The sequence below is a fragment of the Amphiura filiformis genome, chromosome 6, assembly GCF_039555335.1.
Source record: "Amphiura filiformis chromosome 6, Afil_fr2py, whole genome shotgun sequence".
NCBI lineage: Eukaryota > Metazoa > Echinodermata > Ophiuroidea > Amphilepidida > Amphiuridae > Amphiura > Amphiura filiformis.
The window spans coordinates 53,940,024-53,966,017 of NC_092633.1; the positions used below are offsets into that span (position 1 = coordinate 53,940,024).

Consider the following 25,994-nt stretch of genomic DNA (forward strand, 5'->3'; position numbering starts at 1 on the left):
TTTTGCAACACATGTGGGACTACAAAAGTCAAAAAGGTGATCGTCTAAATCCATTCCAAGATCATGAAGATTCGACTGTGCGGTACATCACAATTCACATGCTATGCAACAATTTACCACCATCTAAATTTTGAGATTGCACCATGCAGGGCTAGTGCCAATGAAATAGTGAAGGTAAGGATGCAATTTAAAATTAATTCCACGTAAATTTCTGAAACCTGTTTAGCACATAAAAAAACATTACTCATTTTTGTACAACAACATTCCAATAAACATTTAATTTTAAAACAAGAAATAAAACTTCGGCCAGTAGACAGCTTGTTGTTGAATTTTGACTATTTTGCAATTTACAAAGAATTTGGATAATTTAGAACTTTGAATTAAATGGCTTCTAAGAAAACATCTCACCAAAACATTTTATTAATGATTGAAGTTCTCATTAATTAGGATTTTAAAATCAAATGTAATAAACCAGAGTCACTTGTCATTTTTAGGAGCATTTTGAAATCAAAGTAAACGAAAAATTCAAAAATGCTCGTATTCAGCAAAGTTGCCTTGATTTCTTGATCCTTTCATCTACTCTGTCTTTGATGGCGGTCGGTGACTAGTAAGCTGCTGATAGAATTTTGCTTGCTGCTGATCACAGGCTGAAAAAATGTTACCATTAACGACTTGTCCTTTGCAGCTTGCTTGTCCTCCACTGGTCATTCTGGACTTGGATGACATTCAGTGACTGGTTGTAGTATGGTGCTTCACTCTAACTCTGTAAACTTGAGTTGCCGTTGATTCGTCATCAAACGACTTGTCCTCGATGCTTGTTTGTCCTTTACTGGCTATTCCGGACCTGGTTGGATGACAGTCGCTTCGCTCCCGAGTCGGTGACTGGTAGTGGTAGTAGTCTGGCGTTTCACTTGGTGACTTGAGTTTGCTGCCAACTCACTACCAAAAGAGCCATCTGTCGTCACTTGATGGGTGGCTGGTTCTTCGCTGGATGGCGAGATGTCATTGGCCAACATCGTCATGATGAGTGCTTGGTCATTGCAATCTTGTACTGCCCAAGGCCCAAAGCGATGAATGGCTTTTCACCTGGATGGTGAGAAAAGAGAGGGCCAGGATTTTTTTTTTTTTTTTTTTTTGGGGGGCTTTCTCACTTCATGAAACATGTGCAGTAAATAGTATCTTCTCTTTTTTCTCTTTTTAGGGTACTTAGCCACTGGGGACAGTGACTTCCTATACTGCTCGGGTACACAGCAGGGCTCTGCACATGTGGGGCTAGAGGTAAGTAGAATATTTACCTCATTCTTACTAAATGCTAGGGCAGGGCTACATGAACTGGGCTCTCTGGATCACCACCTTGCTGAAATCAAGCGCTATGAAATTATTTGGTGTCCAAATTTAAAATATATATATATTTTTTTTTTTGCTACCGTACTGTACATCAACTATTCCATTTCTCGTGCAACCAATTGCATGACTGACTATTTAAATTCAGTTGATCTTTCCAGTACTGTAAATATTCATTGATTTAACTGTTCCGTAGCTCATGCAACTCAGTTGTATGGCGACAATTGACTGAGTCAAATCTTGCACCATTTAATAAAAATGCTAGGTGCATATTCTGAAACCATGTGGGACACAGGTAAGACACTGTCGCACCAACCAGTCCTGAGATCAAGGGATCTACAACCAATCCGTGTAATGCCTTGTAGCAAGTATACCAACATGAGAACAGAAATAAAAATAGGGTTTAGGGCTACATATTTTTTTTTATTTATTTATTTTTTTTTTTGGACAGGGGCATGAAAGGCACTTTGCAGATAATTCGTAATACTAAACAATTCACATAGCTCTTATCAAACAAATAAAAACAATAATTTTGACTCAAAAGTTCTCCCTTGGTCCACAGTCCAAACATGGAAATAATCCACTAATAAAATGATCTCTCATGCACAATATTTATCAATTGAATTTCCTTTGTCATTCACAGGCAATGAACCTAAAACATCCATCCATACTGTGGATAATTTAAAAAAAAAATGTATATCCATTCCCTGGATAATACGGCCTAATAATCCATACTCTGGATTTTTCCTAAAAAAAAATGTATATCCATTCCCTGGATAATACGGCCTAATAATCCATACTCTGGATTTATTCCTCAAAAAAAATGTATATCCATTCCCTGGATAATACGGCCTAATAATCCATACTCTGGATTTATTCCTCAAAAAAATGTATATCCATTCCCTGGATAATACGGCCTAATAATCCATACTTCGCTTTCTGGATATATACCTAAAAAATATGTGTCCATACTATCACATTCTGGATGGCCTAAGATATCCATACTTCGCTTTCTGGATATATACCTAAAAAAATATGTGTCCATACTTCCACATTCTGGACGGCCTAAGATATCCATACTTCGCTTTCTGGATATATACCTAAAAAAATAAATTACGTGACAACATCATGAGTACTCTGCTATGTCTCTGAACACAATCCTCGCATTATAACGTACCCAATTAATCATATCTTTAAAAACATAAGTGCTCTGCTATGTATTCCAAATTTTTCGTTTCTGAATACAGTCCTCGCATTATAGCGCACCCGATTAATCACATTTCCAAAAACATTTAATAGTGCTCTGCTATGTCCTCCAGATTTTTGTGTCTGAATACAATTCTCGCATTATAACGCATCCAATTAACATATTTTTAAAACCATACGTGCTCTGCTATGTCCTCCAGACTTTTTCTGGATACAATTCTCGCATTATAGCGCACCCGATTAATCACATTTTTGAAAACATTTAATAGTGCTCTGCTATGTCCTTCAGATTTTTGTCTCTGAATACAATTCTCGCATTATAGCGCACCCGATTAACAACATTTTGCAGCAACCTAGCCATTAATAGTATTACCTGACTTCCCGGTGATTTTTCTTTCTGGCCTCAATTACACTGGCCTCCTATTATTACAGGCATTGGGGAGCTGCCACAACGGCCGTCTGTGACACTCCTCAGGTAATAATATTAGCGGTTTTATATCCCAGCGGCCAGCGCTGGTAGATAGCTTATGCTACACATTGTCAAAAACAAATAAACAAAAAAACAAACAAAAACAAGTCACCCCATATACATCCATATTTTTTTTTGTACCTCATTCTATGGATCGTATCCTTATTTTAAATACTGAATAGCCTAAAATGGACTTCCATATGCAGTCTCCTTTAAATTTAACTGCCTAAATTATCCCTCTATTCTGGATATATTTTTAACCTGAGCTATGTGAACCATTTGTATTACTTTTTACTGCAAATATACACATTGTGCGATTCAGGACCAAAAAAAATACTTGGTTTTGACATCCATGAGTATATGGGGCTTGTGCACTTTGGATTTCTGAGAAGGAGTTTACAAAATGAATAAAATTTAAAGGGCAAGTGAACTTCTTTCCTACCATATTTTCTATCTTTCTAATTCTAAATCAACAGAGTTGATTTTCATATATGGCTATTTGTGTTCCATGGTTTCTTTACTCTAGCCCAAATTTAAACTGTTCTAATTCAACTGATAATACCGCGCTGATAATGATTAAGCTTTGGGACATTATTGAAGGCTTGGTTTCGGGAATTTCCCATATTCATTTTCTCTCTGACTTGTTCGGCAAATCTAGGACAATTAATTTCTTCTTGTGCCCTGGTTGATCACACCAGAAGCAAATTATCTTGTCTCGTTGGTCTTGGTCATTTCTCATTCTTTTCTTATTGACCATTTGATTTTTTTTTTTTTTTTCTCCTGATTGGATATCTGTCAGAGTCTTTTGCAATTTGTTGGTCTCTAATATTGATGTTTTCCCTAGAGATTTGGAGTTAATGGCTCGGACTCCTGTGCTTTGGTAGTGGAATGAATTTTGAGGGAATTTCCGGGGCTTCCACTTTAATTGCAATTCGCACTGCTTCATCAAGGGAGGATGGTTCCTTAAAACACACCCATTCCCGCACATTGGCACAAGTAATAGCATCAATGAAGTAGTCTTGAGCTATGCGTTCTTGCATTTTATACGTAGCGGCAGGATGAGCGCGTTTCACCAATCGCCTAAATTCGTGGGCCAATTGTGGGTACGTTTCTCCAGGTTGCTGAGCCCGATTGCGTAACAAAACTCGGAATAAATCTTCTTGTCCCTGGTCACCAAATCGTGCTGTCAGGACGTTTACCAAGTCATCAAAACTTTGAAGCGTTTGTTCATTAACATAACCAAGGACTTCTAGGGCTACCCCCTTAAGACTATGACCAAGCCAAAGCAATTTTTCATTAGAATTCCAATCGTTGAGTTTGCAGGCCATTTCAAATTGGATCAGAAAATCGGACCAGGTGGTGGTCCCATCATAGGTGGGTGGTTTTACTGAGAACTTATGCTGTGCAATTGAATCCTTGATTTCATGCATGTCATGAATTATGGATGACATGCTTTCTCGGACTGTGGCAATTTCTCTAACCACTTGATGCATTTCAACTTGTTCTTTATTTTCACCGGCATTTTCCATATTTGCATCAACAAAAAGGGTGTTATCATTTTCTGGGTGATTTTCAACAAGTGGAAGTCCTTGGGGTCTGGGTCTAGGTCTGACTGAACCACTTGACGATCCGAACGAAGTCTCAATTACACAGTCATTAGCCCCAATTACCTGAGTGTCACTGTTATTTTGACTCTCTGTTAATTCGCTTTCTAATTCGTCTCTTTTATTCTCATTTTCTACAGGTGCATGGTCTTTTCGGCTGCCGATGAGTCTTCCGGAACTCAGGGAACGTGCTCCCTCTTCGCTATTCATCACTTGACAGGGTTATTTTCCTAATAAAAGAGAAAAAGTATCCCACTCCTGACACCATTGCAAGGATGACGCTTGAGCCTCACGAGGCGCTGCACATATCATAATATGAAGATGGAGAATAAAGACTCTGAAGGACTATTTAATATCTAAACTGAAGAGCAAATAAAAGGACATATTTCTAATGATCAAATAAAATGATAAGGACGTCATGAAAGAAAGGCCTATAAATTGGGAACAGGGAAGATCATCCATGCGTGATGATGATTGGATGTCGAAGTCGCAATCTCTCATATAAAATCAACCATTTACGTATGAAACGGTAAATGAAATGATGGAAAACTTCGACCTCAAAATCATCATCATTCATTTCATATATTAATAAACAATAATTCAGACTGAGACTTTGAAATGGTAAAATAAAATGACAACTGAAATACAAATTGAAGTTTGATTGTCGTAGATTTGTTATATTATAAGGAGAATATATTTAAAAATGGTAAATACAAATATTGATGAGAGTGTGACATGAAATATAAATGGAGAAGTTGAGCCTATAAATATTTAATCAGGATTTCAACCCAGGCTCCTTTTTAAGGGAATTTCTTGTTTAAGAAAGTCTTGAATTGTGACTGAGAAGAGTGGCAATAAAATACAAGAATTACTCCTTTACATAAATCCCAAGGGTTTAAAATATACAAAGAAATTTCTGTACTCACAGAAATTTGGAACTAAATTTTACAGCAAATTAAAAGTGATTTCTTGCCGAAAATCCAGGCCTACTTTTTAATGCCGATAATCAGAAATCTATTTACCAATTGGGAATGAATCTAAATTTATCCAAAGTTGGAATCCAAAATATAAAAGTCCAAACGCGAATCCATAGTCCTACAAAATGGGAATGAATCCAAAGTGCACATTTTAGAATATAATTTTGAAACTAAGAATTTTTGGGAATCATCACCTTAAAGTGATTAAATATAGGTGCTTTCACCTTCAGCATGCATGCAATACAAACTTGGCCGAAGGTCATCTGACGGAGTTTCTAACACAAAAATACGGCAATGTTAATTGCATGCATGTTCATTAAAAGACCTATTTTACATTAATAATATATCATGGATGCAAAATCTAAGCATAGGAATGGACATAAAAAATAATACTACCGGTGATGGCATTTCATCTCGTATTTTATGGAAGCTTAAAAATTGTGATCATCATAAACAGCCAATCGCCGGCGACGATCAAGCCGAAAGTTGAGTTAATTATTATCAATTAGCAAATCAGTTTCAAAAATACGAGATGACGATCCGATCACCGGTAAAGATAAAAATAATTCATTTTGCCATTTTAAATAGCAAAATGACCACCTTGGTGGGAATTTCCACCAAGGGGTTTAGGTTAATTAAAAATTAACCGATCATACCTAAATTATCGATCCGATGGTCAAACCAAGTTGAATTCTCCGTATGTAATAAAATGCGACTATCTCCTTTGGTCCCAAAGCAAAAAGTGAATTGTTTTAGAATCTTTTCCTGCATGTTCCAAACATTACCGTCCGTCCGCGTATTCTTTCCTCAATCGCGCAAGCAAATTTGGGTCGCGCGATTTGTGGCGATAGCTACGCGTACGCATGTTTTGAGTCCCCGCGACGCGCCTACAAAGCAACCACGCATAATGCAAATCTAAAATAAAGGGTGAAATAAAAGATAAACTAATCAAAATATGCTGAACGCTGCCGACGGTAATCATGGAATAATGCAGGAAGCTTTTCAATATTTTAGGTCTACTGGGAGTTTCGTTTCAGCTGGCAGTATCCTCGCGGTGTGCATAACAAAAATGGCGATCTTCATAGCGGGACATTGGAAGAATTTATATAGTTTTAATTTGAGTTCTGAAGGCAAAAATACTACTAAAATGGAAAAATAAAGGATAGGGGACTTTGAATGAGATATTTAATTAAAAGGTGAGCTGAAATTTGGCAGGGAAATTAATCGCGAAGGTGGAAACAAACCAACTAAAAATACGAAATAGAAAAGCTTAAAAAAATACGGGGTCCTTGGATCGCCGTTACAATATTCATGAATGGCTTCATCTTGTGACCAGATCATGTTTACATATTATTGCGAAGTCAAAATAAAAAAAAGGTCGACAAAGTTCAAAATATGAACTGATTGAAAATTGAGAAGAACGTGTGCACAAAATGCCGAACACACTGTGAACTCCTGGGTTGGACTTTTTATGTATTGAGATCACTTAAAAGTTTCCAGATCATTGGATTTTCGTATGCGGTTGGAGATAATTGGATTTTTTAAAGAACATACATGCAGCAGCCCAAATGTTCCCGCAAATGTTTCGAGAACAGCATGCTGCAAGTGGGCCACTAATAGAACAGCCCCGCTGGCAAGTAAGAAAGTATGAACTGCTGGGTCGGAGATTGTGCAATAATAGCGGAATAGCGCAATTATCACTTGAGTTGTGAGGTGAAAATGTCATAATTGCGCATTAATTATGTGTTAAAGCCATTTTCCCATAGTGATTTCCTTCCAAGTCTAAAAAAGATGCTAATAATAGCGATAATAGCACTTTTCGAAAATAGCGGCATAGCGCAATTATCTATACATGTATCACTTAAGTTTCGAGGTAAAGTGAAAATGTCATAATTGCATAATTATGTCATTAAGCCAAGTTGATAATAGCGGAATAGCGCAAATATCAATTGAGTTATGAGGTAAATGAGAATGTCGTAATTGTGACACGATCTGGTCCATGGGGGCCAAAGGCGGCAAATTTGAAACTGAGATAAAGGTCAAAATATGGAGAAAAATACAATAAAATACATAAGAAAATAGACATCAAAAAACTTCATAACTTTACAACCAAGTATGCTAAACCTTTGGTGTTTTCAGTAAATGATAGCCTATTGTATATAGAATGTAATAATTACAATAACTCAATTTTCAAAAATGCCTCCTTTGGCCCCCATGGACCAGATCGTGTCATAATTTAGACTTCTCCGTAGTCCACTTGCCCATTTTCCATTCTCTGGCTATTACATTTAAGCATAACATTCTGATTTGTATTAATTTGTGTGCAATTGATAGATGTTCACATCTAATCTTTTCAGTCACCGTACTCCCTCTGTTTGTTAGCTTTCCAGATTTTTTACTCGGGTTTTCACGAATAAACTGGTAGATTCCAAAATCAGAATTGTTCAGTATTATTAAGTGAGCCATCACTCCCATCAGTGCAAGATATGTTGCATTCAATAACATAAGTACTATACTTTACTTTACTGTCATTAATTATATAAACTCTTTATGACCATTAATTATAGTACACATTAATTAATTAATTAATTAATTAATTAATTAATTAATTAATTAATTAATTAATTAATTAATTAATTAATTAATTAATTAATTAATTAATTATAATACACATCAGTATAGTTTTGAGTTCCAACAGGATGCGTTCATCATGATTAATAATAACATATTTTTATTTATATCAAAATTCGACTATGGCATAGTCTAGTCATAATTGTGCAATCATGTGTGATAGCCATTTTCCCTTAGTGATTTCCTTCTAAGTCTAAAAAAGAGGCTAATAATAGCGATAATAGCACTATTTGATAATAGCAGTGCTAATTTCGCAATTATGTATAGGAACAAATGACAAAATTGCGCAATTGCAAGCAATATTAGAAAGAGCGCTATTGTGGCTATTAAAAGTGCCTTTCTCTCAATTCGTGTTTCAAACAAGTCGAACAAACTTTCATCATTGCTACCGTATTTGGACATCGGTCCTAATAATTTGTAATAAGACTCGGTGCAGTTGCATTGTCTTTTGCACGCTTTGTCATGCGTCAACACCAAGGTACAATACAATTGTAGAAACAATGATAAGAATAATTATCAAAGATTAAATATAGTCAGATCTGATCGGTCATGTTTGCTATTTAAACAATAAATTATCTAGGTAAAGTTCGACTGATTCTAAAATTAGATATAGGGTGGTTGCGAACTTGCCGGGTACAAATAATGATTGCGTCATCATGAAGACAATTTTGCTTCCAACTTCAATCCGTATCTCATCCATGTTGCTACATGCAGCTAGATAAATGAAGTTCCGTTAAATCATTAACATGGTTCCGGCATGTGCCTAATCTGAAGATTTTTCACACTTTTCAATGAATGGAGCTATTGTAGTTTGTAATTGGCCATTTACACATATACACATTGGCCATTCCGAAAAAGTAGAAAGCACAATCAAGGATCTGCAACTTCACAATTCAAGTTTCAGTGGTGTTATAAACTGCAAACACTATCAGCTGCTGCCGGCCTTAGCTCTCGAGTCGTGTAACCATGATTCTAAGTTCCAGTGACTGGCAAGGAGGGGACACGGAGAACAGGGATATGCGAAGGTATGTCTTTAGACATTAGATACAATTTGTATAAATCCACAGAATCAAAGATTTGCATTGCTTTTGAGACCATTATTATGCACACCGGTTTCCGTACTTCAAGATCAGGTCGCTTCAATGCAGTTCAGTTTTTGGTAAAATAACAGCAAATTGAATACGAATAAAACAAAATAAGCATAGTAACTGAAAATAATCCAAATTTACATTCGTATAGGAAACGCGTATTTAACACCGTGTTGGTTGCTGCTTTGGTGCTGGGTGTGGTCGGCTACTGCGACCATCCGGTACCAGATGGTATTGGGAATCCATGGCGATATCTTGTATTTTGTGCTGCGAAAGAATTCATCACAGACATCGTAAGTATCAACAAATAAGATGTAGGAAATTAGTTTGATTAGATGGTGACGCAGATATTGATGATGATGATGATGACGACGACGACGACGACGACGACGACGACGACGACGACGACGACGATGACGATAATCATAATAACGATAAGTTCATTAAGTTGCATGATATAAATACAAAATATCTCCCTATCATCATCATCATCATCATCATTACCATCATCATCGTCATCATCATCATCATCATTACCATCATCATCATCATCATCATCATCATCATCATCATCATCATCATCATCATCATCATCAACAACAACAACATCGTCATCATTACCATCGTCATCATCATCGACATCGTCATATGTCAATGATAATGATGATGGTGGTGGTAATGATAACGATGTTGTTGTTGTTGGTGACGATGACGATGACGATGATAATGATAATAATGGTGGTGGTGGTAATGATAATGATGTTGTTGTTGTTGACGATGACGATGATAATAACGATAATGATGTTGCATGATATAGATGGTTATGATATTGTTATTGTTGTTGCTGCTGATGATGATAATGATGACAAAACATTGCCGATAATGATGATGATGATGATGACTATGTCGATGATGATTATGATGACGATGTCGTTGTTGTTGATAATGATGACGATGATAATGACGACGATACTGTTAAAGTTGTTGATGATGAAGATGATGTTGACCGTGTCGATAACGTTGGCGACTTCGACAATGATTATATGTTGATGATGATGATAATGATGATGATCATGACAATAATGATCATGACAATATTATATTATTGTTGACCTTCAGATCTTTCTCTTTTTTATTTGTCGATTTCTGATCTAGTCCTACCTACAACACATAGTGCTCTCTCAGCAATATGTGTATGCATATCGAGATATGATGCACTTATTCACACAGCCATATCCATCAGAGGTCCCTGGTTCAAATATCCGATCTTCTGTAATAGAGATGGCTGGAGTCAAGGTTCGAATCTATGAGCCAATCAAAGGAAAACCAGGATTGCAACCAGCTCTGATTTTCATACATGGTGGAGGGTTTTGCATAGGATCAACAGGTAAACATATGTCCTTATTCAATTTTATTATATAAAATCCCCTTATTTAATCTATAGAAACTTACAAAATTAGCTATAAAATTAACATGTGTCCAAGATTGAAACCTCATCAACAATCTAGGATCTTTTACCAATTTACGTAGACATAGGCATACAATCATGACAATCAGCATGATCAGGGGAATATTGGCACACTTTCACTGTCTTTTGGTTAATCTGCCGGCCCCGCTCCCCCCTATTCAATGTTGGACAAGGTCATGTTGGCATCAGGTCCGTGAGACCAGGGATATGATCATATCCCTGGCGAGACCCTCCAACGTTGAAAGATGGGGGAGTGGGGAAGGCCCGGGGGAAGGGTGGGATACAGGGCACAGTATCTACTTCATATTCATGACAGACCTGTATCACTCGCAATTAATATATCAGCAGTGCAGCAGTGTTGCTCGTATTTTAAACATTTCAGTTCGTCGTAAAAAAACGTCTTTTCATTGGTTTAAGCCAAGACCACTTTTTTATTATATGGATAACACTTCAGCGTGTCCAAAATTAATTCCAACGAGTCGAAATTAAATTAGGCTAGCCGAAATTTAATTAGGCTAACCGAAATTAATTTTGCGCTCGCTGAAATTCATTATGAGAGAGTTGGTCATAATTGTTAGCTCGCCGAAAAAGACCTACCGTATTCTGATTGACTGTAATTTTAGATAATTGAAATCCTATGCCATCAAAATATTACATTTCGCAGTATACAATCATATTTTATTCTGTTTTATCATCACAATTCTTTTTCCTGTGATTCCAGCCCTCTACGATGCTCTAGTAAGACCAATTGCAGAGGAGTTGGACGCATTAGTATTGTCGATTGAGTAAGTTTTGAATAGAATTGATAGGCCAAGCATATAGATTTCTGTGTCCCAGTGGACATACAACGATACAACGTCGATACAACGTTGATACAACGTCAAAATACTAACCTGTGCCCACTGAGGTGTTTCATTTGCGATAAATTTACGCGCTACGTTCACCGTTCTCCGTTACGATTTCCCGCTACAATTAATATTAGCCCCGCCCCCCCCGCTACTACTTTTCCATACGGCGGTGCTTTAATTGTCCATCTTTTGTCTTATAGATAGACTCTGCGGCAAAATGACCGCTTCGTCTGAGTCAACGACAATTAAATGCACACAAGACGCCGATTTTTTCGGTCGTTGGGTTATACAGGTCGATAGACCGAAGGTTCATTGGCCCGAAAATCCAATTACGTAGCTACAAACCATAATCCTTACCCTATTTTTAAACCTAAACTTCACCTTAACCATAACATGGGCCTTAATATAACCTAACCTTAACCTTAAACATGACCCTGACTCTAATCCTAACTCTGATCCAGTGGTATAAGGCGTTGCCAGGTAGCCGGGGAGCCGAGGGTAAATTGCCCCTCCCCCAGAAATTTTGCAGGGATGGGGACGACAATGAGTAATGTCATTAAAATGGGACAAAAGCCTTTACTTTGCCAAAACCTGTAGCAAATAAGATCGATGTAAAGACGAGTATTATCGAAACTAATTTACCCCATACTTTTGTCTGCATTCATATTTTGTTCACGTAGATACCGTCTCGGACCAGAAGCAACCCATCCCGCTGCATTTGAAGACTGTTTCAACGTTACCAAATGGTTCTTACAACACGCGGCAGATTTCAACGTCGATGACAGGCGCGTGGGGATAAGTGGCGATAGTGCTGGAGGAAGTTTAGCTGCTTCTGTCAGTCAATACATTCACGATGATCATGACGTACCAGACCTGAAATTTCAAGCCCTTATCTATCCAGTTGTACAATTGATAGACGTGAACACCCCGTCAATGGAAACTCATAAAGCCTTATTTGGGGTGAATGGCGGGTTGGTCACGTGGGAGGAAGCAGCCTCGTTTCTAAGTTTATATCTACTTGGACAAGAAGACAATGTATTGATCGACGCTTTTCTAGATTCAAATTTATCACTAGAGAAATTTTGGCACGATTCTATTCATGCCAAATATGTTGATCATAATTTAATTCCACAACACATACGCGACGGGGATCTTTTTGCCAAAAAGCCTCTTCACGATGGAAATAGAACTATATGGGAGCACGTAAAACACGCGTTTCTTGATCCCCGTTTATGTCCGCTAATGAGAGAGGACATGTCAGATCTTCCACCTGCATTTATAGCAACTTGTGAATTTGATGGAATGCGAGATAACGGAATATTTTATGTAAATAAATTACAGGAATATGGCGTGAAAGCAGAATGGAAACATTACAAAGGTGGTTTTCACGGTGTTTTTGGACCCACTTGGCCGTTTACATTTGATGTCGGTCGTGAGATGTTCGATGATTTTATTCATTATATAAAAACTCATTGGTAAAATTGTCAATGGTTAACAAAATATTATATTATACAGCTCGCGCCTCAATAGTGACTTTGACAGGATGATATTTGTATTCATGTTTTAATCAAAATAATTGTGTCATTTTTTAATGTTAATGTATGAATCAATTTTTATGTATATCTGTTTTCTTGGTAAATAACATAACCTGCATTTTATTTTCACAATTTTGCAATATTATCCCGATATTTTATCCGGTGGTCACAGAATTGTAGACTGGGAGCTAGCAGCACTGGTCTTGCACCCCAGGCCTAAACCAAACCAACTTTTTTAGGTTCCTTTGGTCCCAAAACTCTCAAGATGTTCCCAGAATTAAGCGCGTAGGTTCAATAAAAGGTCAACACAGAGGTCAAATTTCAAACTTGCTATATTAAAAACCATAGTATTTCTCTCATATCCAGGATTCATGAAAAAGTATAGTTTGACTTATTTGTGAGATACCGTTCTTGGGTTATATAAAGCAAAAAGGTCAAAGCCAGGGGCGATTTCAAGAAAAAATTTCTCAAATTGTTCATCATATAAAAACAATCGAATAGTTCGCAAAATAGGCCATGCAGTGCCGCAGTGGGCCCTATATGGGGGTTGACATTTATTGTCAGATTTGGGCAGTAACAAATCATTCTAGACAGACTTATATAATTTTATATGACGACCAATTTCGTTGAAGTCGGAGCACTTTTAGTTTCTGACCCCTGGCCAAAAATAAACCGGACCATCCCGGCTTTGACCTGTTTGCTTATAACTCAAGAACGGTATGTCGCAGGTAGGTAAAACTATACTTTTTCTGAATCCTTGGTATGGTTTCAAACAGAATTTTGAGGAAATTTGACCCTGAGCACACGTCTTGGTTTGGAAGTTGTACTATACACAATCTCGATTGTTTTAGTCCAGAAAAGTGCAATCATGTTTTATTTTTTACATTTTGGGTCACGGTTTCACAACGTGAACATTTTTATAATTTTAGAATTTGTACGATGATAATAATCATAGATAATAAACTTTTTAAAATAATTATACACCTTGATATATGGTAATAGCATGAAAGTGTGGTTCTTTCCTTGTACATCTAGATGCGTTGTTTATAATCTGGGGATAAAATGAAACATTTCTAACAAATTAGCGAAATTCATCAAGAAGGTGCTTTGGTAATGATATAAATATGAGCTAATAATGGGGTTCAGTTTCAAGCACAAGCACTATAATAGATAGCACCTAGCCCCCCAATGATAAATTATGCTACGGTATATGATAATGAAAGCTGTTGGACATTTGGAATTGTTCGTAGTAGAAAGTAGAAAGAAGTCAACCTTTAATTCAAGGCAGGGTGGGGCACTTTTGTTTTAAAGGGGATTTGGGCACGTCAGCAACAAGTAGGGGTAGGGGTCAGATTTGTTAAATGAAGCTCTAATGAAGCCACTTGGTTAACATTTATTCACTATTATCAGATCGATTGCATCTTGGTCAAAAGGCGCCTTCGCTCTGGTAGATGTTGTTGCAATAACCCGCAGCTTTCCAGATGCTGACGTAGGGAGCGACCATAATATTCTGATGATGACCTTCAGAGTTAGACTATAAAAAATCCCCAGAAAACCCAAACAACTCAGGGTTAAGTTTGACCTCGAGAAACTGAGGGATTTCAGAGGTGGCAAAAGAATTCGCAGCTAACACCGGAGGGAAATTTGCTCCACTGATTTACCTGAATGATGCAGACCTGGATTTGGACTCCTTAATCTCACCAAGACTGCCTTTGAGCTCCTGGGCAAACACCGCCATGTAAAATATAAATGCGCCATGGATCACACAGGAAGTGCTGGAGCTCTGCGATAGGAGAAGAGAGTTGAAGTGCAAACGGAACAATCCGCATGTAGCAAGGGAATACAGAGAGGCCAACAAATTAAGTTGATTAAGAACGGCATTAAGAAAGCGAAGGAAAATGGATAGGTCAGCAGTGTGAAGAGGTCGAGTCCAGTTTGGCAACAGTAGAAAGACATATCAACTGGTAAAAAATTTAACCACTGTAAAGAACAGCAGATCTGCCACTATCCATGACAAGAAGTGTCTAGTGGAAGAAAAGGAGCTCCTTAGCAGGTGGGCGCAGTATTGCTCTGACTTGTACAACTTAAACTGACTGCCCATAACATTATACCCATGATAATGAAGAATTCCAGCCTATCTTGAGAGAAGAGGTGGAAGCCGCTGTGAAGTCCAGTCCAGGCATAATAGATAACGTTCCAGGTGAGCTTGTTCAAGCAGCAGGTGATGCAGCTAATGCATGATGTGCTTACTAAGATATGTAACAGCATTTGGAAAACAGGCAACTGGCCTACACCTTGGAGCTCCTTGGACACAGTCACTGGTCATTACACTCCCTCAAAAAAGGAAACCTCCAGCTCTGTCAAAACTACCGTACAATCAGCCTTATCATGCAGCCACCCTTGCAAAATAATGTTAAGACTCTTCTTGAACAGACCGAAGCCTCTGCGGAGAACATCATAGCTGAAGAACAGGTGGGCTTCAGACCAGGAAGGAGTCCCACAGAACAGATATTCAACCTTAGTATACTGTGTGAAAACTATCTCCAACACCAGCATGACCTATCTTGTCTTCGTTGACTTTAAGAAGGCGTTCGATTGGGTGTGGCTTGCTGTGCTTTGGGCCACTACGAGAACTTAATAATCAACTTATAACATCAACCCACAATTAGTGCGTACCATGTACCATCGAACAGCTGTACAGTAATGCCATGAATACAGTGCTGACATATATATAGTGAATCCAGCACCTTTTAGCGAAAGAATAAATTTATGGTACAATTGCGCGTGAAGCGCGCGAAAAATTTTGCTATTTTGAAGCTAAACTGATGAAATATTATGCAAAAGTGAAAAAAAATCCCCCTGGCAAATATGGGGGGGTTATCCCCATCCCCGGGATCTACGCCTATGTGCGAATGGTTTCGAACAACAGTGGAGGTTAGATAAGGATGCCTGCTATCACCAACGCTATTCGACTTATTCCTTGAAAGAATTATGGCGCTAGAGAACCATGAGGGAACGGCCAGCATTGGAGGCAGAGCAATGATCCAATCTTTGCTTCGCTGATGATATAGATGGCTTAGCTGGCAGTGAGCAAACATCACAGACGTATGGAATGGGAACAATAATAATAATAATAATAATAATAAAGAAACATTTATGAAGCGCTTAAAACATAAGTCGCTAAGCGCTTTACAAAGTATGCCCTAATACAAAATTATACAACAAATTACAAGTACAACAAATATGATATACCGGTAGCGATTTACAAAGCATATATAGGCCCTTAATACAAATTTTACATATCAAAATAACATAAACTACAGGAAGCATCAAACATGATTATAGCGATTTACAAAGCATACAAAATTACATATCAAATAACATCAAAACTACAGCAAGCATGATATACACACCAAAACTAACAAGTGCAGAAAAGACCAAATTGATGACCAACAATCCAACAGGAATCAGTGAAGCAATGGAAATTAGTGAACAAATCATGATGCAGTCATGTCTACAGTAGAATTCATTTCGACCTTTGCAGGACTTAACCCCATTAAAAGCTATTAAACCAAGATAACACTCATTGAAACAGCTCAACTGATTAAATCGGATCTTCTCTGGTTGTGCACAAGTGACTGTTTTCATGTGTGATATCGCAATAAAGCTGGTATTCATAGCTTCAGTTGGGTAACCGATTATAAAGGAAACGAAAGGAAACAATGTTATGTGTGGCTTTGTTCACGAAATCAGACAATGTCGTGCTTTTTGTAAACCAGCATTCTTGAAAATGAGCAACATAATGATTTTTGACTTAACACGGTTTAGAAATAATTTCTTCATATTTTTGGTGTTATCTGTCGTTTACATATCCTTCCTAAAACACCAAAGTACGAGTATTTCCAAACATCTAAATTTGCTAAAAATTTAGGACATGTTACAAAACTATATTGTCTAGAATTTTAGAAGAGTACTTTTAATATTGGCCGGTTATTTTTCACACAGCGACGTTAACTAGGCAATGTACTATTACCTATAACATTAACTAAAACACCAAAGTACGAATATTTCCAAACATCTAAATTAGCTAAAATTTAGGACATGTTAAAAACTATATTTTCTAGAACTTTAGAAGAGTACTTTTAATATTGGCCGGTTATTTTTCACACAGCGACGTTAACTAGTCATATCCCCATACTGTTAACGTAGGGCTATTTGTAAAGGTCACGCGTCAATGGGAAAGAGCACTGTGTATTGTGTATAGGAAAACGGACAGTAACTGCAGTATGTTGCAAAGGTAACAGCTTCAAATATCTTGGTGCAATTATATTAGATGAAGGGTCAAAACCTGAAGTGTTTTCCAGGATCGCACAAACAGTGCCATGGCAAAACTAAAGCCATTGTGGATTGACAAGAACATCTCGATGGGTCCAAAAATCAAAACTAATACGCACCCTCGCCATATCGATCTTCCTGTATGATTGTGAATCGTGGACACTGACAGCAGACCTGGAACATGTGGAAAGGAGAATACGTGCATAATTTATGATTTTAAACTTTTGATCTCAACACAAGATTAGACATTACCTCAAATTTTCGGTCGTAACTTCGACCTTCATCGGGAGACTGGCAACCCAAGTTGCACTGGAGTTGAGGTGTTTTCGTAAGATCCTCAAGTGACGAAGTGTCATAGGGACAAATTATTAAACTGCATTTGAGTAAAGCATGTGGCCCTGATAGTTTCCATGTTAATGTGCTCAAGAATGTGCTGGACTTCGATGTTCCATTGTGTATGATTTTCAATCATGCCAATTCGTCACTGACTTCTGGGCTGATTCCTCAAGATTGGAAAGATGCCAACATTACTCCTCTTTTCAAGAAAGGTTCGCCTGAGCCCCAACAATACTAGAGCGTGTCATCTACGACCAGCTGGTGGAGTATATTCTCGCCAACATAACAATCTGATTTCTTGCCATCAACACGGCTTTCAGAAGAGATGCTCTTGTGTCACCCTTATGGAGTGTATTTTTGACTGGACAATATACAGCCTATACGATAACGAGAAAGGTGTCGACGCAGTCTACTTAGAGTGCTACACGTCCGCCTTTTGTACAAATTAAATCATATTGGTGTCCGGGACACTTGTCTTGGATCAAAGGATTTCCGTGACCGGGAGAAGACAACGAGTGATCTTGAGAAATGGAGCCTCTAGTTGGAAAAGGGTTACCAGCCGGGTCCCTCAGGATCGGTACTGGGTCCGGTGTTGTTTCTTCTCTTTGTGAATGACATCCCAGACATGATTTCAGCCTCCATCGCTAAAATGTTCGCCGATGGCACCAAAGTATTCAACCTGGTCGACACTAAAGCTGATTGTGACGACTTTGCAACGTGACCTCAGCGCCGTTCTGCCTGGTCCAATAACTTCAAATAAGTGTGTGGTTCTCCGCATCAAGGCAGCCTTACATTACCAGTATTCACTCAACGGTGTCTACCTGCAGAGCAACTAGAAAAATTTGGGGATCACAGTTAGCAACACCTGTCCTTCACCCCTACTATTCAAGATATTGGCCCAGCGATGTTTCGGCGCTGTTTCACTGGATTAGATCCCGGGGACACTCCCATATTGACATACCGTCACGTGCCCTTGAAAAGACCCCGGTATTTTTGGCAAATCCTACACCCAATGACCCCGTTTTTTCAGCAGCCTACACATGATGACCCTCTCTTTTTTGAACAATTAGTCCTCAAAATTGAAATTTCAACATGCGCTACGTGCGCATTTTCAGCAAAATTAACGAGTTTCGTCTATTTTGTACAGTGAAATTGGGTAAAAAGCTATTTTTGATTGTCAATGATGTAAAGTTTTGGGCGCTCACATACAAAATCATCCCATTTTTAACGTTTCCAACACCGAATGATCCCCTTTTTTCTGAAAATGTCTACACCGATAGACCCCTAGTTTCATACGCTGGTGGGCACAGGTAGGGCCTACGTCATCACTTTCATATTCGAGTGAATAAAGTGTCTATTTTGTACCAGTCTACGTCCGGCCAGCGCCCGGGTCCAGCGGCGCGGCTTAGAATATGCATCAACCGCGTGGAGTCCAGACTAGACTCACAACTACAAGGAAAGGTATTGAGGCAAGCAGTCCAAATGCCTTTGCAAAAATGATATCCAAATATCCAATGATCCAATTGGAATCTTTGGAGAGCAGAAGACTCAAGATATGCAGATATGATGGATACAAGTTCCTTCATGGACATTGCAAGACTGATGCTGACAAGTTCTTCCCCATCCCCCACATGCACAAAAGTCTCAGAGGTGATTCCATGAAATTATTTCAAAGGCGTTTCGTTCCAGAACACAACCACTTCAAATTCAAATAGGATGGTAAGGGGCCCCGGGTAAGGGGCTGTGCAATAATTATGAGCCCTGGGGAGGGTAAAATTGGGGGGGCAAGCAATTTTTGCAAGCCGAGAAGGGGGGGGGCAAGGGATTTTGGCACACATTCTTGGGGCGCCTTTTAAATAAAACGCTCTAAAAAGGCTTAGGAAAACCGTACGGAAACGCTTAATATGCGAAATATGCAAGGGGGGGGCAAAATTTTTTTGGCGGGCCGAGAGGAGGGGGGGGGGCGATTTTTGGCGGACCGAGAGGGGGGCCGATTTTTGGTGAGCCGTTTGGGGCTCATAATTATTGCACAGCCCTAAAGCATTGGAACCAATTATTAGATCAAGTTGCGACTGCACCTACTGTGCACATGTGGCATCATTCAAGAAGATATCAATCATCATAGGCCTATCAATCAATTTTTTATTTATACATTCATCAAAGCAACAATATTCATCAAGCTACAATATTAATTGTACAATTATGAAAATTATAAATATAAATATATACAGTACCGGTAGCCTATACAATGAAAAAGGCAATTATCAATGAAAAACTTACATGGGCAAGATTTTGAGAGTCCTGCCGAAGGACCAACCTATCAAGCAAGTAGGCCTATGATCCATACTGCAGTTACTATCCATTTTCCTATACATAATACACAGTACTCTCACCACTGACTACCGTACAATCAGCCTTATCATGCAGCCACCTTTGCAAAATAAGACTCTTCTTGAACAGACCGAAGCCTCTGGCGGAGAACATCATAGCTGAAGAACAGGCGGGCTCAAGCTTTCAGAGCAGGAAGGAGTCCCACAGAACAGATATTCAACCTTAGTATACTGTGTGAAAACTATCTCCAACACCAGCATGACCTATCTTGTCTTCGTTGACTTAGGCGTTCGATTGGGTGTGGCTTGCTGTGCTTTGGGCCACTACGAGAACTTATAACATCAACCCACAATTAGTGCGTACCATGTACCATCGAACAGCTGTACAGTAATACAGTGCTGACATATATATAGTGAATCCAGCACCTTTGGCGAAAGAATAAATTTATGGTACAATTGCGCGTGAAGCGCGCGAAAATTTTTGCTATTTTGAAGCTAAACTGATGAAATACTTATGCAAAAGTGAAAAAAAAATGCGCACGAAGCGCGCGAAAATTTGCGCTTTTGGGACTAAAATGGGCAAATATGAGATCAATTTGGTCAGAAACCCACATTCAGGGGTCAACATTGGGGGGATGATTGTATGGACCATCCCCCTGGCAAATATGGGGGGGGGGGGGGTATCCCCATCCCCCGGGATCTACGCCTATGTGCGAATGGTTTCGAACAACAGTGGAGGTTAGATAAGGATGCCTGCTATCACCAACGCTATTCGACTTATTCCTTGAAAGAATTATAGCTAATTATGGCTGATGCGCTAGAGAACCACGAGGGAATGGCCAGGCATTGGAATTATCAATGAAAAACTTACATGGGCAAGATTTTGAGAGTCCTGCCGATAGGAATATATGAAGGACTAAACCTACCAAGCAAGTAGGCCTATACTGCAGTTACTGTCCATTTTCCTATACATAATACACAGTACTCTCACCATTGACGCGTGACCTCTACTAGTACTAGTTATAGGTATATTGGGCATTGCCTAGCCTATAACGTCACTGTGTGAAAAATAATGTTTGGAAATATTCGCACTTTGGTGTTTTAGTGTATGTTATAGGTATAATATATTGGCATTGCCTAGTTAACGTCACTGTGTGAAAAATAACCGGCCAATATTTAAAGTTCTCTCTGAAATTCTAGAAAATATAGTTTTGTAACATGTCCGAAATTTTTAGCTAATTCAGTGTTTGGAAATATTCGCACTTTGGTGTTCAAGTGCTGTTAAAGTCATAATGTACGATCTTATAATATGAATTTGGTTAATTTTTTTCAAACCTGATTTTTTGGCATATTTGTAATGTTTACACATGTCACAACTTGCACGTAAATGGAATCAGCCAACTTTCTTGTGTTTGTAGGTAAACAGAGCAAAGTTCGACATAAAGTCATAATTCAAAGAATTATGACTTTATGTCCCCCCATAGAACTGCGTGTTAAACGGCCAAAATAATAAGCAGTGTTTCTTTCACTTTACCTTGTTATTTCAGCTCAAAATTAACAGAAACCATTCCCGATCATTATTACTAGTATTATTTCAGCATTTTGAGTATAATGACAAATTTAAAATTTGAAGGAAATCGTACATTAAGCCTTTAACACTAGTATGCAGACTATTGTCTCATTTCGTAAACAAAGGCCTACGCAGTATTGTTACCTTGTTTTTGCTTTATAATCGTTCACCCAACTGAAACTATAATACCAGCTCATTGCAAATCGCACAGGTAAAACAGAAACATGTGTAGTGTGTATTTAACCAGAGAAGATCTGATTTAACATAGTTGAGCTGTTTTCAATGAGTGTTATCTTGGTTTAATAGCTTTTAATTGGGTTTAAGTCCTGCAAAGGTCGTGGTGAATTCTACTGTAGACATGACTGCATCATGCAAATATCCCGGGCAAATATTGAAGTTTACAGGCTGAGCGCCCTGGCCTGAACCTGGCCTGAAGTTTCAGGTTTAAAATAGCGCCATCTATTGTGTTTACAAACTTCTTACTACGAGTTGTGTTTAGCAATATAATTGATTGGATCAATCAACAGTTCGGGTTTAACGATCCGCGATGTAAGGAATGTCCCCTGCATAAACAACTACAAAGACACGCCCTTGACTGGCAAACGTATCTTTTGCAATCATATTTTCTATGCAGACGGTTCTTGTAATGTCAGGATATTCTTGGCCGTATCTGTACTGTAAAAGATATTATTAACTTAAGGTAGGTCAAAAAAAGTTTAAGCTTACTATCTGTGACTTGAACTTGGAAGTTGCCTATTAGTATTATAGGCTATTATCAGTCATGTCAGTACTACCTGTACTAAATAATCAGAATTCGAGTTACTAAAAAGTAAAGTAAGCTTATAGGAGTATTTCGTGATCCTAGCATCCTGACATTAATATGCATTTATTCAGTAGATTGCCACGAAAAAAGCTTATTCCCAAAATTTCAGTTGATTCTGATTTTGCGTTTTGAGTAAGGCTAATGAAAGTTGATTCCCAGTTTCCCGTTACCCGACTCCGGTCAGAAAGAAATGGCGATCAAATATTTCATTATTTTCCATTATTTCATTATTTCACATTTTTCAAATTTTTTCAGAAAAAAAGGATAGTTTAATGTCATCTTTCACGTCCGAGACGTATTTTAAGCACTTTTACGCTGACCCTGGCCGGCAAATTGTATCGTAAAACGCTGATGGATAAACCCGAACGGTCTTTGCAAACGCTGGGTTAAATTGCGTGGTAAAATGGCGATATCGTACGACGCATTTACTGGAGACTAGAAGAGAGGCAGCCAAGTTCACGGGAACTAGCGTATCGGAAAAAATATTTCTACCATGCATTGTGTATAGCACGCTAATTATATATTGGACAACATCAAAATAAATAAATAAAACAAATAAAGTTTAAAGTCAAATTATTCTGTTTTTCAACATGGTGCTTTCATTTGTTATTTATAGGCTTGTCAACCTTATTGGCAAAACAGCTGTTTGTGCAAGAAATTAAACAAATTCAATGAATAAAAGTTTCTTCCAAAGATGTGCTTTTAAAATTAAAACTTGTTTTGAAGACTAAGTTGGTCAAATATTTGAGTGAAGCGTTAAATTATTTTATTTGGGCCTCAAAACATAGCATTCCGTAATTAACTTCGCAGGGATTTTAAATGAAAGTTTGAAAATAATGAATAATGAATAATGAAACAGTCACCTACCCAGTCATAAAAAACTATGTAACGGGAAACTGGGAATCAACTTTCATTAGCCTAATGCATGATTATGTGTACTTCACTGCTCCATAGACAGTGTGTTGTATACCAGACCGAAATTCAAATTTGACAATATTTTTGCTAAACAAATTAATACATGCAAGAAAGTTTTGGTACATAAACATTACATGTATGTAGCCAGAGGTTTCAGTGGTATTTAAAAATCTCAACTTTTTTTGAAAAAAGTGGGGGATGAGGCTGTGGATCACGAAATGCCCTTTTAAGTAAGTTATATTTAAAAAAAAAAATCATGACATAACAAATGATCAGGGGCATAGCAAGTGGTTGGACATGGTGGACGAAGTCCAGGGACCCTGAGCAAAAGCAAAAATGAAGTGAGTTTAATAGGGGTAGGGCTGATAAAGGAGATGTTAAAAGGGGCCCGCATTGCTCCTTGTCCACAGGCCTCCAAGGTTCTTGCTGCACCTCTGCAAATGATACTGTAAAAGGAACGGGGGGTGGGGCTGGCTGACCCTATTTTTGTTGAATGGCCGAGCGGATTTGCCACAATTTTTGGAGCAGCGCCACCCCTCCTTTTAGGGAAAAATCATAAAAGTAGCGATGGCTGGTTTCTAAAAGCGCAGATTTATGCGAACAGAAATATTGCCACCATCAGGGTAAGTTGGTGTGGCAGAACACACCGAGGCATCCGTCAAAGGAATCCCGGTCAGGCTCATAAAAACAATAAGCAATGAATATTATTTGTTAACAAGTTTTATTAAATGTTCTCACTCTACAAAATACATCTTAATCTACCACATGAACAACAGCCCATGTCACAAATGGCTTACCATACCTGGCTGAAAGGAATGATTTGATTTTAAAATGCACAGCTGTTTAATTGAACAATTAGCAACAGTGTGTTTTTATCTGCTGTTATGACGCAAATGGCCTGCCATACTTTATTTTATGACACATTACATCATTTTACATAAAGTTCCACAATTTACATTACAAAGAATACTTTTTATATGGTTCATCAAAGCATCCTACACAATGACAAGTAATGCATGGTACCTTCTTTTTAGGATTCATCAAAGCACCTGACACAAGTAAATACATTTAAACAAAGGTCACTGCACTATTAACTTCATGCACCTGTCTATTTAAAATGCCAAAACTCACAACCATTGATTTTTACCTTACTCCTGAACCTTAATGTCTCTACTACAACTGTACACTATTTCTTTTGTACTGGTATCACCTGAGCACCTTTTTAACCTTTTTACCATGAACTCGCCAATTGTCCAACTATTTTAATCTTACACAATCCTGAACAATACATGACTCTAACATTGTACACAAATGTTAACTCGCAATTTGAGCGCCTCAAACCTCCGCGTCCCTAAACTCTCACTAAAGCTCTCTCACAACTCGCCTAATCTGCAACTCCTAAATGCATAAACCACAAAAGCGCAATTTCCAACATTAATATTACATTTACAATTATTTCACAAAAATGACATTATGAATGCACACTGCAAGCATTATTTTTGAAACCATATTACGCCTACACACTGAACACATGTTTAGCGAATGTCCTCATGGAAATCTATGTTGCGCACAACCTTCGGGAGCTGATGCTGGGAGCCACATCAACACATTCTGCACCACTGCGCAGATTTCCACTTGAAAGACAATCTTTTTATATAAAAACAAGCTTTTTATACAATGACACATTAAGGCCACCACAGACTTCAAAGTGCACGAGGAGTCTGCATAGCCTTTGAATAAAAGTCAGTGAAACTTCCGGTATAGCAGTAATACGCCGTAGCCACTCGTCAGTGTAACTAGTATCTCTACTTCAGGTTTCTTCTGTTCTCTACGTGTCTTTAATGAAATACAACCTGTTTACTCATCAACACACATTTTTGAGTTGGTACACAAATCCCGTGTAATTTTATCCAATACTCAACTTGACAGATTTCAACACACATAAATACAAGGTTTCAACAATGGCTGTGTCACTAATCACATTACAAAAGTTCTATTTTTGTCACACACCAATAATCAATAATTTTCAATGCTAATTTTGTCAACAATGGCTTGCCATACTCAAGTTATAAATACACATCTTTATGAAAATAGCTTACTATACATTTCACAAATTGAGCATTTTACATAAAACAAGGACTTTAATTCACAAAATGCACACAGAAATACAATTGGATATTAAGGGGTGCTTTACTGGGCGTAAAGGTAACTACCGGCTAGTGAAAGCAAGGAGACCTGAAGTTGACAATTTTACTGTACTTTCCAACTAATTAAAGCAAGAAAGAACCAACAACAAGAGTCTACACCACAACCAGTTAAGGTACGGGAAAGCCTAAAATATGACACCATCACACATCCAATATATAACACTGATAGATTATGCAAATCTTGAACCAAATGGTGCACCACATACCTTAACATACATAGAGCATTTAGCCTAAACCAAAAATATGATTACGCAATCAGCATGCACAAATTTGGTACATTATGCAACTACATGTTATTTAAAGTCACA

General features: G+C 38.0%; 1 protein-coding gene across 1 annotated transcript; it reads left to right on the forward strand.

The window, feature by feature from the left end:
* The first annotated feature begins 8,934 nt into the window (after positions 1-8,934).
* LOC140154285 (arylacetamide deacetylase-like) lies at positions 8,935-13,688 on the forward strand. The gene is made up of 5 exons (XM_072176866.1): positions 8,935-9,256; positions 9,471-9,612; positions 10,475-10,706; positions 11,509-11,572; positions 12,316-13,688. Exons 1-5 carry the CDS (start codon positions 9,198-9,200, stop codon positions 13,112-13,114), a joined length of 1,296 nt encoding a protein of 431 aa, XP_072032967.1. The 5' UTR covers positions 8,935-9,197; the 3' UTR covers positions 13,115-13,688.
* The last annotated feature ends 12,306 nt before the right edge of the window (positions 13,689-25,994 follow it).